The sequence below is a fragment of the Polyodon spathula genome, chromosome 2 (assembly GCF_017654505.1).
Source record: "Polyodon spathula isolate WHYD16114869_AA chromosome 2, ASM1765450v1, whole genome shotgun sequence".
Lineage (NCBI taxonomy): Eukaryota > Metazoa > Chordata > Actinopteri > Acipenseriformes > Polyodontidae > Polyodon > Polyodon spathula.
Window position 1 is genome coordinate 95,179,266 of NC_054535.1, and position 16,251 is coordinate 95,195,516.

The following is a 16,251-nucleotide window of genomic DNA, read 5'->3' on the forward strand; positions in this document are numbered from 1 at the left end:
GGTCCGCACCCAACAGGGTAATCAGTAATTTCAGTAATCTTCAAATTAATATCAAAAGAAAAGCTTCTTTAGCAATTTAATTACATCGTGTAGGTTTATCAAAGAGAGAAAATATCATGTATCAGCACATTTAAGTACACCATGAAATGAGTTCAGTTTTGTTATAACTAAAGTTGCACTTCACTAAGTGCATTTACAGTAGATGGTTTCAGCCATCATATTTCTAGTCTTCAATCTATAGAGCAAACGTAAACTCTCTAAAACCTGTTTCAAGTTATATGTTTTGAAAAAGCTTAATGTAATACTGGCCTCCTATGACCTTTGTTGAAAACACCAGTTACAGATAGATTTCTAAATTGACGTCTTCCTTCGTAATAACCAGCAGAAGCTTTAATATTATTTTATTTTGTACAAGAGCAGTAACTGCAGTTCAGAGTTCCAGCCCACGTAATACAAGGTCTCTTTTCATTTGGATAGTGCAGCCAGTATGTTTACTCCTAAACTCATGACATCTAAGCCTTTTGATATATATAGTTTAGGGTTTTAATATTGGCTAAAGACAACTCTTATGCCTGAGTTGTCATGATCTTATTTTAGAATAATTCTGCATATGTGAGTTAAAAAAAAAAAAGTGATCAAATGTACACCAGCAACTCATAGAAAGTATATTTTAATGTCAAATCTTTTAAAACCAACTACCTAGAACTACCACGTGGGTCACTTTGACCCATACATTTTTAAACTGCTTTGTTATGAAAATGAAAGACCATACTATTGTGTACAACTGACTAACATTTGCATCACAGAAACACAGTATTTAAATGGAAAATTAAACATAAAAGGCTTTTTTTTTTTTTTTTTTTTTTTTTTAAATGAGCGCATATACAGTGAACATAAACAGTGAAAAAATATAATAAAATATACATTTCAAAAGAAACGGGTATGTACAGTGCCGAGAAAGTTTGTGAACCCCTTAGGATTTTCACATATTTCAAACCTAAAATGTTATTAGATCTTAATCTAAGTCCTAATAATAGATAAAGATAACCTGATTAAACAAATGACACAAAAGCATGATACTTTTTCAGCATTTATTTATCCACAAATGAGTCAGCATTCAATGTCCATGTGTGAAAAAGTATGTGAACCTTTATATTCAGTAACTGGTGGCACCCCCTTGAGCAGCAATGACTTCAGTTAAGCGTTTCCTTTAACTGTTGGTCAGTCTGTCACATCGGTTTTGAGGAATTTTTCCCATTCCTCCTTGCAGAACTGGTGACATCTGAGGGCTTCCTTGCATGGACAGCTTGCTTCAGGTCCTGCTACAACATCTCGATGGGGTTTAGGTCCGGACTTTCACTAGGCCATTCTAAAACATGGAATTTCTTCTTCTGTAGCCATTATTTTGTAGATCTGCTTGTATGTTTAGGATCATTGTCTTGCTGCATGACCCACTTTAGGTTCAGCTTCAGTTCACAGACGGATGGCCTGACATTCTCCTCTAGAATCTTCTGATACAATGCAGCCCCAAACCATCACACTCCTACCATGCTTGATGGTTGGGATGAGGTTCTTCTGTTCGAACACAGTATTTGGTTTTCGCCAAACCTAACGTTTCTCATTGAGGCCAGAAAGTTGGTGAACTTCAGATGGGCAGCAGTGTTCTTTTTAGAGAGCAGTTTTTTCCTCCTGGCTATCCTTCCATGAACACTATTCTTGTTCAGTCTTTTTCTGATAGTTGAGTCATGAATACTCACATTAGCCAAGGCGAGAGTGGCCTGCAGATCCTTGGATGTTACTCTGGGGTTCTTTGTGACTTCCTAGATGATTTTCTGGTTTGTCTCCATTTGTAGACAGTGGATTGGTGGAGCCCCAAATCCATAGAAATGGTTTTGTAACCCTTTCTAGACTGATGAGCACCAATAATTGTTTTTCTTAGGTCCTCTGAGATTTCTTTTGATCGTGGCATGATGTGTTTCCACACACCTGTATGGTGAAGACCAAACTCACAAAGTTTCTGATCTTTATATAGGGGTTGGCTTCCCAAACTCTCCCCTGAAGATCTACCTAATTATTTAAACACCTGATTCTAATTATCCCCTTAATTGAGCTGATAAAACCAGGGGTTCATTTACATTTTCACATACTCTGAATCTTAGTTACTCATTGTTTGTCTAATTCATACATCATTTTGTTTCAAATGACATGGAATTTGTTAATATAAACCTTGGTGGATATTTAAGAAAAGACTGGATTTGATTCAAGAAGGCTATTGTGGTAAAACTACGAAATTTCCATAATTATCATTGGGGTTCACAAACTTCGGCCCTGTACATATATCAGTGTACAGGTGTAAATGGGTATACAATGCCTTTCAGAAGTCTACTGACACTTTCAAAATTTTCACCTTTTGTTGCCTTATAGCCTGGAGTTACTTTTTTTTTTCCCCCCTTTTATCTAGACATCCTACCCCACAACTTCCAAGTTAAAAAATATTCTAGAAATTTGTAGAAAATTAATTAAAAATAAAAACTGAAATAGCTTAGTTGGATAAGTGTCCACCCCTCTTGTAATAGCAAACCTAAATTAGCTCAGGTTTAACCAATCACCATCAAAATCACACACCAAGTTAAGTGGCCTCCACTTGTGTTAAATTGTAGTGATTCACATAATTTCAGGATAAATTCAGCAGTTCCTGTAGGTTCCCTCTGCTTTTCAAAGCAAAGACTCCACCATGAGCACCAAGGCGCTTTCAAAACTCCAGGACAAAGTTGTTGAAAGGCACAGATCAGGGGATGGTTATAAAAAAATATAGAAGTTCTTGAATATCCCTTGGAGCATGGTCAAGATGATTATTAAGAAGTGGAAGGTGTATGGCACCACCAAGACCCTGCCTAGATCAGGCCGTCCCTCCAAACTGGATGACCAAGCAAGAAGGTGAGAGGCTACTGAGAGGCCAATGGCAACTTTGCAAGAGCTACAGGCTTTTATGGCCAAGACTGGTCAAAGTGTGCATGTGACAAGAATATCCTAAGCACTCCTCAAATCTGGCCTGTATGGTAGCAAGAAGGAAGCCATTACACAAGAAAGCCCACCTTGAATCCTGTTTTGAAGTGTGCAGAAAAACACTCGGGTGATTCTGTAGCCATGTGGCAAAGTTTTGTGGTCTGACAAAACTAAAATGGAACTTTTTGGCCTAAATGCAAAGTGTTAGTTTGGCGCAAACCCAACACAGCGCATCACCCAAAGCACACCATCCCTACTGTAGAGCATGGTGGTGGCAGCATCATGTTATGGAGATGTTTCTCATCTGCAAGGATTGGGGCACTTGTCAGGAAAGAAGGGAAAATTAGTGGAGCAAAGTACAGAGAAGTCCTTGAGGAAAACTTGCTGCCCTCGGCAAGAAAGCTGAAACTGGGACGGAAGTTCACCGTTCAGCATGACCACGACCCAAAGCACACAGCCAAATCTACACTGGAGTGGCTAAGAAACAAAAAGGTAAATGTCCTTGAGTGGCCCAGTCAGAGACCCGACCTAAAACCAATCAAAAATTTGTGGCATGACTTGAAGACTGCTGTCCATCAACGCTCCCCAAGGAACTTGACAGAACTTGAACAGTTTTGTAAAGAAGAATGGTCAACTATTGCCAAATCTAGGCGTGCAAAGTTGGTAGAGACCTATCCCAACAGACTCTCAGCTGAAATTGCTGCCAAAGGTTTTTCCACCAAGTATTAACTCAGGGTGGTGGAGACTTATCCAATTATGATCTTTCAGTTTTGTATTTTAACTTGCTTATTCCCATTTGACTTTTATAGCAGCTTTAGGAAAGGACTTGAACGAACTAATTAACATTTTCACGAGGAACTCATGTTTACATATGTAAGTGGGCGTTGATTTCACAAGCTTTTCCAGGAATCTCACAAGTAATTGAGACTTTCACTGTAAAATACGGAGACCTTTTTTGGGACATTTTCACAAGCTTTCCCTGCCAAGGTTTACGCGCATTGTCCATTCACTTGAAACAAACCAACACATAAACTGGCCTGATGAAGTGTTCAGTTCCTGCAGTAGTGTGTGTGGGCACTGGAGATGCAGGTTTATTCTGTTAGTGTGTTAACATTCCTTGGTGTAGAGGATACATTTTTCATACAGGTTGTAAATAACTTTTTGAGATCAAAGTTAGATTAGAGACAGCGTTGACATTGAGGCAAGTAATTAATATCTGTTCATTATACCAGAAAGCATGTACTATTTCTAATTGCTAACCTTAATGGTTGTTAAAAGTACAACATACTGTGCTACTCAATACGGATTGTCTTTAATTGCTAGAATTTATGGCGGTGACTCCACCTTTTCTTGTGCAAGACATTCATGTGATTTTTGCAGTACTACAACACAGTCCTAATGTAGTGCACTGTGCAAATTAGCATACCTTTTTTTCTCTCTTTTTCACTTCAGATAATTAAGGTCAATTGTGTTCAGCTTAATGAAAAAGGAAAGTGTAGATATGCTGTATACAAGCATACGCAAAGGCCACAGAAAGAAACCAATTAAAAAAAAAAAAAAATGTAACATTTGAGTTCCTGATGTGGCAGAATGTGCCAGGTCTTTTAAATGCTCATATGTTAATGTGGGTGAGATTCCAGCAGAGAGCATTTTCTTCGAGTCAGTTCATTTTCGTGGTTTGAGAACTATTCATTATTTTACGCATTGTTTTTATGTGCACACTGATTTTTGCAGGGAGACTATTTATTGATTCTGATTATAAATATACATGTGTATACAGATATATCTTTTGTTTGTTGCGTTTTCTCTTTTATTACTGATACAAAATAAACAAAGATTTCTGTTTACTGGAAAGGCAACTTTGTTTCAGGATAGAGCGGATCAATTTTTTTGTAGTTTTGAGATTGTTAAATTGTTTCTGTTCCCTGAAAACTTCAGAATAGGACCCGAATATCTCTAGATTGATATGAATTCTTAGTATAGACCTTGACGTATCTAGCTCCAAATGGTTGTATAATGTTTTTTTTTTTTTTAAGAGGATTATAAGAGTCTTTGTGGATAGAGATTCAGTGTAATAACAGCAGTTCATGTCAGATTACTTTTTCTGTTGACTTGGTCATGATTTTGTGCTGATTTAAACACTGTTATATATCTCAAAAGTACTGTACTGACACACTACTCTGTAAATAAGTTTTCTCCAAATTCATCTGACTAATTTAGGTTTAAACATACTATTAGTATTTTCAATACATTGTAATATTTATATAAACAAAATACTTTGAATGTACAAACATCTCACTTGCTTGTCAGTTATGCACCCATCCTCATTTGTGGAATAACTACAGTACTCGAAGAACATTCACATACGATATTTAACATTCATTTTTTTGATGCCATAAATAGTACAACATCTTCCTAAGTTGGGTACCGAGGGTTGTTACGAGTCCTTATTCACTTCTAGGGATGCTCGCCAAAATAAATGTATTAACTGAACTGGACAAGGTATTGTCATAAATATTCCCAGTACAGGGGGGGGGATTTACACATAGGGTTCTGCCTTTGACAGGATTTTATGTATTTAGTATTGCCCCACAGGGTGCCGGATATGTAGTGGCAATTAGGACAAACAATCTGTCCCGAATGGGAGAATTGTTTTCAGGTGCGTCGGTTAGGGGGATGGCGGGGTAATACCGGAAGAAACCTGTGGAGTCCTGGGCCACGCTTCCCAATGGTTCAATTTAACAATATTCCTCCACCCTTGTCAAACAGGATTTATTTCTTTGGCTGTGTTCCCGCCCCCCCCCCCCTCCTGTCCTAATGGGAGAATTGTTGTTCGGTTTCTAGGGGATGCTCCATAAATGCTGTTGGAGTATTGCGTGACTCAGATACTGTTCTGTCCCCAAACCCTGCCCATCGTGTCATTATTCCTTTCTTCCAGGTTGAGCCCTGTGTGAAGATGCTATCCAGACTCTTCCCGCCCCTTTGAACGAACGAAAAGCACGGCAGGGGGTGGGTGGACCGCCGAAAGTCACGGAAGTGGTCGGGGAAACCTGTTAGACCTTTTGGGGTGCCGTTACGGGCCACCCCCCAGAGCCGCGAGAAAGGGGGGGACGGCCCCACACCCCACCCCCCCCCCCCCCCCCCCCCCCCCCCCCCCCCCCCCCCCATCCCCCACCCCCCCCCCCCCCCCCAACCCCCCCCCCTCAGTCCCCCATAAACTGTCCCCCCCCCCTCCACCCCCCCCCCCCCCCCCCCCCACCCACCCCCCCCCCCCCCCCCCCCCCCCCCCCCCACCCCCCCCACCCCCCCCCCACCCCCTCCCACCACCCCCCACCCCACCCCCACACCCCCCCCCCCCACCCCCCCTCCCCCCCCCCCCCCCCCCCACCCCCCCACCATTGTTCCCCCCCCCCCCCCCCCCCCCCCCCCCCCCCAAGAAGTCCGTATGGAAAGTGTTCTCTGAATGATATCCTGCGGGACAGAGACTCAGTACTGTTCTGTCCCAACCCTCTCGTGTCATTCCTTTCTTGCCAGGTTGAGCCCTGTGAACGATGCTATCCAGACTGAGGGTGGCGGTCCGGCCGTGTGCCTGTGCGACCCGCACTTTACATACCAAAGAGAAGGGCAAGCCGCTTATGCTGAATCCAAGAACAAACAAGGTACGCGTGTACTGAATTGAACCAGGAATTGTAATGCTAAGATATTTTTTGTTTTGGAAGTACATGATTCTTACTGGTCCTTCCTCAGAGTCCCAAGAGACTTTGTATTGTACATATCTGCATTGATGGAAGAGATCCCAATCAGGCATAAACTGGGATGGGACATTAGTTGGTATTTCCAATCACTTTTTTTTTCTTGTATTGGTTGTTTACCTTGAAAAACATTATGAATAGTACAGTCAGCGCCCCCTAATCAGGAGACTGATAATCGCTGCGAGACGGTTCTTCCCAGTGCTATTTACGTCATTTAATTTGGGAAGTTACTTTTTTAGTATTTGCCAATTGATTTTTTTACCTCATTTTTCCCCCAATTTGGAATCGCCAATTATATGTATTAATCGCAATCCGCCACTTAAACCCCTGAGCCGACTTGGCGAAATGACGGCAGACACATGCGTCCTCCGAAACATGCACTGCTGGCCGTCTTTTTTCGCACTGCAGATCCACAGCAAAGCTATCAGACCTATAGTGCCGGAGGACAACACAGATCTGAATGGGTCCACGGCAGACCTGATGGCACCATGTCGGCCACAGGAGTCACTGGTGTGCAGTGAACTGAGGATTACCCTGCCGACCTGAGCCCTCCCTACCCAGTTGGTGCTCGGCCAATTGTGCGCCGCCCTCTAGGAACTCCCGTTCATAGTCGGCAAATGACAGCCTGGATTCAAACCAGCGATCTTCAGGCTATAGGGCTCATCTTGCACTCCACGCAGAGCTCCTTTACTGGATGCACCACTCGTGAGCCCCCCTGTGATACAGTATTTTCAGATGATGAACAGAGATTGCTTTTCAGAGTAAGACAGCTTTGCAAAGCGCAGTGCAGTGAATATGTGATTACCCTGTGACTTGTGTAAACTGCACTGAACTCTGAAGGAGGAGGAGTCTCCTGTGGTTTCCCAGGCTGCTGTTGCAAAGAAAGTTGGCATGGTGCCTCACCTTAAGATGTGATTTCATTGTTTTTCATTTTGTAGAGATTAAAAAAACAGCGATTTAATTTTGCTCATCAATACAATTTTTAAAAAATGGATTCATTTTAAATGATGACCTTTAATGACCATCATTGACCTCATAATGTGATGTAATTTAATTCTTTTTCTTTTCATTTAGAAACAAAAGCGTCTTGTTTTAATTGGGACAGCTGCTTATTCGGTATATTTTTACTTCTCTTGAAGCGTCCCAATAAAGCAGTGCCGACTGTATTGTCTGATCAGGTTTTGTAGCGAGGATTTCAGATTGGCCAGTATCTTTTGGTATGCTATGGAATCCATTTTGTCATATATTGGAACTAAATTTCTTGTGCCATTAGAAGAAAAACAGCCACATAGAAGGATATTACCACCTCCATGCTTGACAGTAGGTATGGTGTTCTTTTCTTTGTATGCCTCACCAGACTTTCTCCAAATGTAACGACTATTGGCGTGACCAAATAGTGTGACCTAATATTTATTTTTTATGTTTCATCACTCCACAAAACTTTTGACCAGAACTCATATCCATCATTCAAATGCCGTTTTACAAGCTTTAAGCGATTTTGTCGTTTTTGTAAGAGTGGCTTTTTCCTTGGCTTGCGACCTTCACCATGCAGTACTCGACCTATGGTTGAAATGGAAACCCCAGTCCTGCTTTCAGCCAATTCACTTTGAATATCTTTGACAGTCAATCTCAGATTGTTATTAACTTTCCTCACAATTCTTCTACTTTTTCTTGGTGAAAGAACCTTCTTTCTTCTGGACTGAGGGAGCGTTGTGACAGTACCATGAGTCTTGTTTCTATTATCAAGAAGAACAATAGTTGAAATTGGGATACTCAAATGCTTGGAAATGTTCTTGTATTCTCTTTTCTGCCTAAGGTCTTCAGATAGCTCTTTATTTTTTCCTATATTGAGATTCGAACCAGGTATCTGCTGGTTACAAGCCTGTTTCTTTAACCACTGGACCACACCCACACACACCCCCACACATAATCTATCTATTTCTCTCTCTCCCCACACAGAGTCTGATGGTGAGTCACTGTGCCAGCTGGCAAAGGAACACAGTAACAAGATACTTTATGACAGAACCAAATAGCCACCAAAACAATATCCTGCACTCTCTGGTTATGATCATAAATTGTGAACTGAATTTCAGCTTGACCTTCTGAAGAGACAGTGTTTTATATGCAGACTTTCTTTAGCACACACTTTCAATGCTGTTTGCCTGTCTTTTTTCTTTCTCATTTTTCTTCTGCATATATCAGGAGAACCACTTGTCCTATGTTTTTTATTTCTTTAATCATTTGCAATCCTCTGTTTTATTTTTTTTAGCAGGAATGGGTCCTAGCTACAGGGCTTGCGACACACTGTAGAATCACTCCAGTTGACAAGACAGAAGTTCAGTTTGTAGTAGAACATTACATTGAGACTTCCTTTAACAGAGTGCATTGTCTCACAGCACAAACCAAGTGGTATCAGTACTGAATAGTACATTGCTTCCATGTGCATAAGACCCACTTTTTTATAGCAAGCAACAACATTAAGGAATCCATTAAGTGGAGTACACCATGTAACAAATTTTTTTTTTTTTTTGGTTCCTGGGTAGTAAGTGTTATTTCCTAATTGCTTATGCCTCAGAAGTATAGAAAATGGCTATTATTCCCCACAAACTTTGCTTTTGTGACCAGGACAGTGATATTTTGAAATTTACCTATTTTCCAGAACATTCCAGATAGATTCAGTGCTGAGTAAACTTGGAGTAACTTCTAGAACTTTCCAGTAATATAAATAGTAGTATAAATACAGGGTCCTTAAGCCCACCAGTTCAGTTTAGTTCCAGCTGCCTAAGTGGATACATGTCTGCATTTTTCTGAGATGGCATCAAGAGGCTGCAATGGTGGCATTCCTGATGGGTCTCCAAGGCAGTTTTACCAAGTTTCCCTGCTATCTTTGCCTTTGGGACAGCAGGGACACCAAGGCTCACTACCACAGGCGGGACTGGCCACAGCGGACCGAGTTCTCTGTGGGGAGGAACAACGTCAAGTAGGAGCCACTGGTGGACCCCCGGAAGGTGCTGATGCCACCACTGCACATCAAATTGGGCCTTATGAAACAATTTGTCAGAGCTCTAGATAAGGAGTTGGCAGCCTTCAGGACTTCTTCCCTAAGCTGTCTGAGGCAAAGGTCAAAGCCGGTGTCTTCGTTGGACCACAGATAAAGAAGATCCTGGAGTGCAATGAATTCCCCAAGAAGCTCACTAGTAAGGAGAAAGCGGCTTGGAACAGCTTTGTTGCAGTGGTTTGGGGTTTCCTGGGCAATCACAAGGCCGAAAACTATGTGGAGCTGGTTGAGACTCTGGTGAAGAACTACGGCACAATGGGCTGTAGGATGTCCCTCAAAGTCCATATCCTTGATGCTCATCTTGATAAATTCAAGGAGAACATTGGAGTGTACTCGGAGGAACAAGGCGAGCACTTCCACCAGGATATACTGGACTTTGAACGCCGCTACCAAGGACAGTATAACGAGAACATGATGGGAGACTACATTTGGGGGCTGATTTGTGAAAGTAATTTACAGTATTTCTATACTTTTGAGGCATAAGCAATTAGGAAATAACACTTACTACCCAGGAACAAAAATTGTGTTACATAGTGGTATCTTTTACATGAAAGCATTCCAGGGATGGCTGGAATTTTTAGGGTTGTTTAAGAACTCACATAATACATAAATAAAATACATAAATAAAAAGTTCTTTGGGAATTCAGTTTCACTTTTCACATGCTGTCACTTCACGTAACTGTCCAGTTTAACCATGTTAAATAAAAGAAAAGAAAGTTTGTATGCACGCTTTCTTTCTTCTGTCTTGGGTTAACATGGACAGATCACTTTGGCATATGTTGAGAAAGCATGGTAAAAACTTTTTAATGTTATTTTGTAAATTGCCAAATACCGTATACATAAATGCTTTGTTTTGCAATCATTTTCACTGATTTTCTTTGCATAGTATATGTGCAGTAGCGTACTTTTGATGTTTTAGACACTGGCACCTGACATTAATTTATAATGCCCGACCATTAAATAAAGCCTCTACAATGTAGTATAATGATCCACTAAGAAATATTTTTACATATTCGATGGATCCCTGGAACCAATTAAATTGATTGACAGGTTCTACTCTATGTTGATTCTGCCTTTCACAAAATAAAGGCACCTGGTGTTTTGAGGTTCTGTACAAAGATGGTCATTATGAGAAACAAAATTGGGATTGCTCCTGTCCCAGAACATTCTCCCTGTCTCTGACAGCTGAAGAAGAAAAGCTACACTATCCTATTCTGCTGAGTCATATGTTTCCCCAGTTATCAAGCACAGATAGTGCAGGCACGATGTGCTCTATTAGGTACTTGACTAAATACTTGGGTGTATATGACTCTCCACAATGACCCAGTGATAAGAAATGTCAGTTGTAGTGTGCGTTTTTTCGAAATGGCACTGCCTGTTTGCACAGTCAGATAATATTTCACTATTTGAGATTAGAAAATTCATCCACCAATCGGGAAGCTGCATTGCAGGCACACAGTAGTTTATCACAAAGCTTTCAGAGAGAATGTTTACCTTTTTAAATTGAAACGGAAGGAAAAAAAAAAGTTTAAATCATAAATGAACCTGTAAATTAGAGATTTAAAATGTTTAAAATAACAATACAACCACTGTTTATCAGTTTCTAATGGCACTAAAACCACTGATTAACCGGAATTACAAAAAGTAATGCCCTCTAATCGGGGTCTGTTGCTTAAGTAGGGGTGCCTATTTGTGCATCTTGTATTCCTTTTATGTAGATGTGAACAGGTCAGAGAGCCTGACTGTTAGGTATTGGTATTGGTACAGTGTAATGGTTTTTGTTTTTCTCCCCACCTTGTAAAACCTTGAGTGCCTGTAACTGTATTAAACCTTTGTAAATGTTCTTCACTCCAGGGGATGGCATTCACTTTGAAAGAAAGACAGTTCCTGGGCCTGCAGGGACTACTGCCACCCAAAATAGAGACCCAGGAAATTCAAGCCATGCGCTTTAAAAGAAACCTGGAGAAAATGGCTGATCCCTTACAGAAGTAAGGAAGGGTGGGTGGATGGGGGTCCACTTAAACAGTTGCCTATACCTTACAAAACTCACTATAGGATATAGTAAGAGTTTTCTATTTTGATGGATTAACAATGCTTGTTAATTACTGTTGCTGGAATAAAATGAAATACAGTATACTCCCTCTTTGTGACCAGCTCCCTAATAAAACAGCTATGCAGAGCCCTTTCAATAAGGAGGCACTCTGAAGCTCTCTCCATTAGAACCAGCTTTCTGTGAAGACAGTTTTGCTCCCTTTTGATGGATAGAGGAATTTGAAGATTTGGCATGTTACACCTCCTATTGGTAAAATTTTGCAGTGGTGTATATATTTTCTGGTTCCCAGACCAAATAGCATCACATTTAGCTTAAATTTACCGTTTTACTGTATCCTTATACTTTTATGATGTTTGCACAAATTCTGAGTAGTTATTTTTGCATTTAGTCAAAGCTATATGTTTTGTTTGTTTTTAATTTTTGATATGTGTGTGTTTCTTTATATGAGTTCAGGAGCTGCTCTTCAGTTCTGACTGCCTGCCTGTCAGACACTACTGTGTGCATCAGACAATTAGTCTTTTATATTAGTCTATGTCAGGACAATATAGTACACGGGAAAACTAGACCCAAAGTGCCAAGTCACTGGATGCTGCTGGCTCTTGCTTCTATAAAGACAATTTGGCTCATTTAGCCTGTGTTACTGATATTTGTGACAGGCAAGCTCTAGGACAGCAGCTCCTGAATTCAAGCATTTGATTAATTGCAATAAGAAAAAAGAACATGTGAAGATACTGGCTTGGGGAATGTATTAAATGACCTGGTTTTCATATGTTCAGTGAAACTGCCATTCATCTGTCTGTTTGTTTAGGTACATCTACATAATGGGAATCCAGGAGAGAAATGAGAAATTGTTTTATAGAATACTACAGGAGGAAATTGAGAATCTCATGCCAATTGTCTACACTCCCACCGTGGGCCTGGCTTGCTCGCAGTACGGGCATATCTTCAGGAGACCAAAGTAAGAACAGATGGAGGAAGAAATAATGCATAGTCTGTCTATAGATTTTAAAGCTGAAGTATTTTTATATATACAGTGCCTATAGAAAGTCTACACCCCCTTTCAAAATGTTCGCCTTTTGTTGCCTTATAGCCTGGAATTATAATGCATTATTGTTTTTCATTTATCTACACATCCTTCCCCATAACTTCAAAGTGAAAAAAATATTCTAGAAATTTGTAGAAAATTAATTAAATAAAAATTGAAATAGCTTAGTTGAATAAGTGTCCACTCCCTTGTAATAGCAAACCTAAATTAGCTCAGGTGTAACCAATCGCCTTCAAAATCACACAACAAGTTAAGTGGCCTCCACCTGTGTTAAATTGCCGTGATTCGCATGATTTCAGGATAAATTCAGCAGTTCCTGTAGGTTCCCTCTGCTTTTCAAAGCAAAGACTCAACCATGAGCACCAAGGCGCTTTCAGAACTCCGGGACAAAATTGTTGAAAGGCACAGATCAGGGGATGGTTATAAAAAAATATCAAAGGCCTTGAATATTTCTTGGAGCATGGTCAAGATGATTATTAAGAAGTGGAAGGTGTATGGCACCACCAAGACCCTGCCTAGATCAGGCCGTCCCTCCAAACTGGATGACCGAGCAAGAAGGTGAGAGGCCAATGGCAACTTTGAATTAGCTACAGGCTTTTATGGCCAAGACTGGTCAAAGTGTGCATGTGACAAGAATATCCTAAGCACTCCTCAAATCTGGCCTGTATGGTAGCAAGAAGGAAGCCCTTGCACAAGAAAGCCCACCTTGAATCCCGTTTTGAAGTGTGGAAAAAAACACTCAGGAGATTCTGTAGCCATGTGGCAAAGTTTTGTGGTCTGACAAAACTAAAATGGAACTTTTTGGCCTAAATGCAAAATTAATGGAGCAAAGTACAGGGAAGTCCTTGAGGAAAACTTGCTGCCCTCGGCAAGAAAGCTGAAACTGGGATGGAAGTTCACCTAAGGAACAAAAAGGTAAATGTCCTTGAGTGGCCCAGTCAGAGCCCCGACCTAAAACCAATTGAAAATTTATGGCATGACTTGAAGATTGTTGTCTATCAACACTCTCCAAGGAAATTGACAGAGCTCGAACAGTTTTGTAAAGAAGAATGGTCAAATATTGCCAAATCTAGGTGTTCAAAGTTGGTAGAGACCTATCGCAACAGACTCACAGCTGTAATTGCTGTGTGTGTGTGTGTGTGTGTGTGTGTGTATATATATATATATATATATATATATATATATATATATATATATATATATATATATATATATATATATATATATATATATATATATATATATATATACTCACTGAGTGTACAAAACATTAGGAACACCTACTCTTTCCATGAAATAGACTGACGAGGTGAATCCAGGTGAAAGCTATGATCCCTTATTGATGTAACCTGTTAAATCCACTTCAATCAGTGTAGATGAAGGGGAGACAGGTTAAAGAAGGATTTAAATGCCTTTGAACGGGGTATGGTAGTAGGTGCCAGGCGTGCCGGTTTGAGTGTGTCAAGAACTGCAACGCTGCTGGGTTTTTCACACTGAACAATTTCCCATGTGTATCAAGGATGGTCCACCACCCAAAGGACATCCATCCAACGGCAGGCCAGTGGTTGAAAACGGCTCATTGATGAAAGAGGCCAAAGGCGGCTGACACGAATTGTGCAGAGCAACAGACAGGCTACAGTTAGTCGACTGACAGTCCAGTACAACATTGGTGCCAAAAGACCCATAAAAGAATGCACAACTCGTCGTACCTTAACACGAATGGGGTATGGTAGCCGACGACCTAAAAGAGTTCCACTTCTTTCAGCAAAACACAAGAAACTGCGGTTGCAGTGAGCAAAGGAACGAAAACACTGGACACTGGATGATTGGAAAAACATTGCCTGGTCTGATGAATCCCAGTTCCTGCTGTTTCACATTGATGGGAGGACTAGGGTATGGAGAAAACCACATGAGTATCCCATCATGCACCCATCATGCCACGTGTCAACATTGCAGGGTGGTGGTGTTGCGATGGTGTGGGGTGTGTTTCAGTCCAATTGAGCATCTGTGGAATGAGATGGAATGAGCTATTCAGAGTAGAGATCCACTACAGGCCAACTTGACACAACTGTGGGAAGCATCGGAGTCAACATGGGCCAGCATCCCTGTTGACGCTTTCAACGCCTTGTAGAGTCCATGCCCCGACGAATTTAGGCTGTTCTGAAGGCAAAAGGGGGTCCAACTCAATATTTGGAAGGTGTTCCTAATGTTTTGTACACTCTGTGTGTGTGTGTGTGTCTGTATAGCTCTTTGAGCTAATACATGTATATATATAAAATTAGTGCTGCGACGAACATGGGATTTTCATGTTAGGATATTCGCTCATAATTTTAAATATTCATTTGTTTTTCCAAAAGTAATAAAAGCCATTATATTGTGCGAACGCAGGCACAGACAGCATAGCAGTAGGAGCAGGGGGTGTGGCCATGGCCCCTGTGTATGTGCCTTTTATTATACAGCAAGACCTACACAATAACGTAACACGTTAAAGTAGAAAAATATCCCAGCAGTAAAGAATATGTTGTGTAGACCTTACTTTACCCCAAAAGATGCCAAATAGCAGTTCAAGTTAAACATTGTTTTGTTTATTCCCGAAATAAATAGTATATAACTTTGACACTGCATTTTGTTTATTTTTAATTAGATAGATGTATACAGTTGCAGGGTGGTAAATAACTGGAAGGTATTTTTGTAATTTTGAATACAAACATCTGATTTTTGTATCCGAGTACATGTAAAAAAATAATGCCATGGCTATATATATATATATATATATATATATATATATATATATATATATATATATATATATATATATATAAAGAATCATATATAATTATATAAAGAATCAACCAATTAAATTAACTTTTGCATTTTACATGAATGATATAACATTTGAGTATTACTATCCATGGGTTCTTGCTTCAGACCAAACAAATATGCATTTACTCTTCTTTATTGGATTTCCCAGTGTCTGTATTTTGCATGTTAAATGCACAGGTTTGCTTTCACATGGCTACTTACCTTGTGTATGTTGTCTTTGAAATTACAGGGGGTTATTTATTTCCATCTTCGACAGAGGTCACATAAGGTCCATTCTGAAAAATTGGCCAGAAACCGATGTAAAGGTAAGATTAGGGGGGGGCGACAGGAAATGTGAACATTTTAGCAGACATGTTTTGTTTTATATTTTCTTTCCACTGCTGGTATGCTGATTGATTGATTGATTGATTGATACATACATACATACATACATACATACATACATACATACATACATACATACATACAGTTGGCACCAGTTTTTTATCCCTAAACAAAATTAGTCGCACCTGCG

At 40.3% G+C, this 16,251-nt stretch overlaps 1 protein-coding gene across 1 annotated transcript in view; it reads left to right on the forward strand.

The window, feature by feature from the left end:
* The window catches only part of LOC121304278 (NAD-dependent malic enzyme, mitochondrial-like), a 32,445-nt gene that overhangs the window by 2,174 nt on the left and 14,020 nt on the right, over positions 1-16,251 (forward strand). Inside the window, exons 2-5 of the mRNA XM_041235317.1 lie at positions 6,541-6,665; positions 11,671-11,804; positions 12,678-12,827; positions 15,967-16,042. Of these exons, the coding sequence (XP_041091251.1) occupies positions 6,558-6,665; positions 11,671-11,804; positions 12,678-12,827; positions 15,967-16,042 (468 nt within the window). The 5' untranslated portion in view covers positions 6,541-6,557. The remainder of the gene's footprint in view (positions 1-6,540; positions 6,666-11,670; positions 11,805-12,677; positions 12,828-15,966; positions 16,043-16,251) is intronic.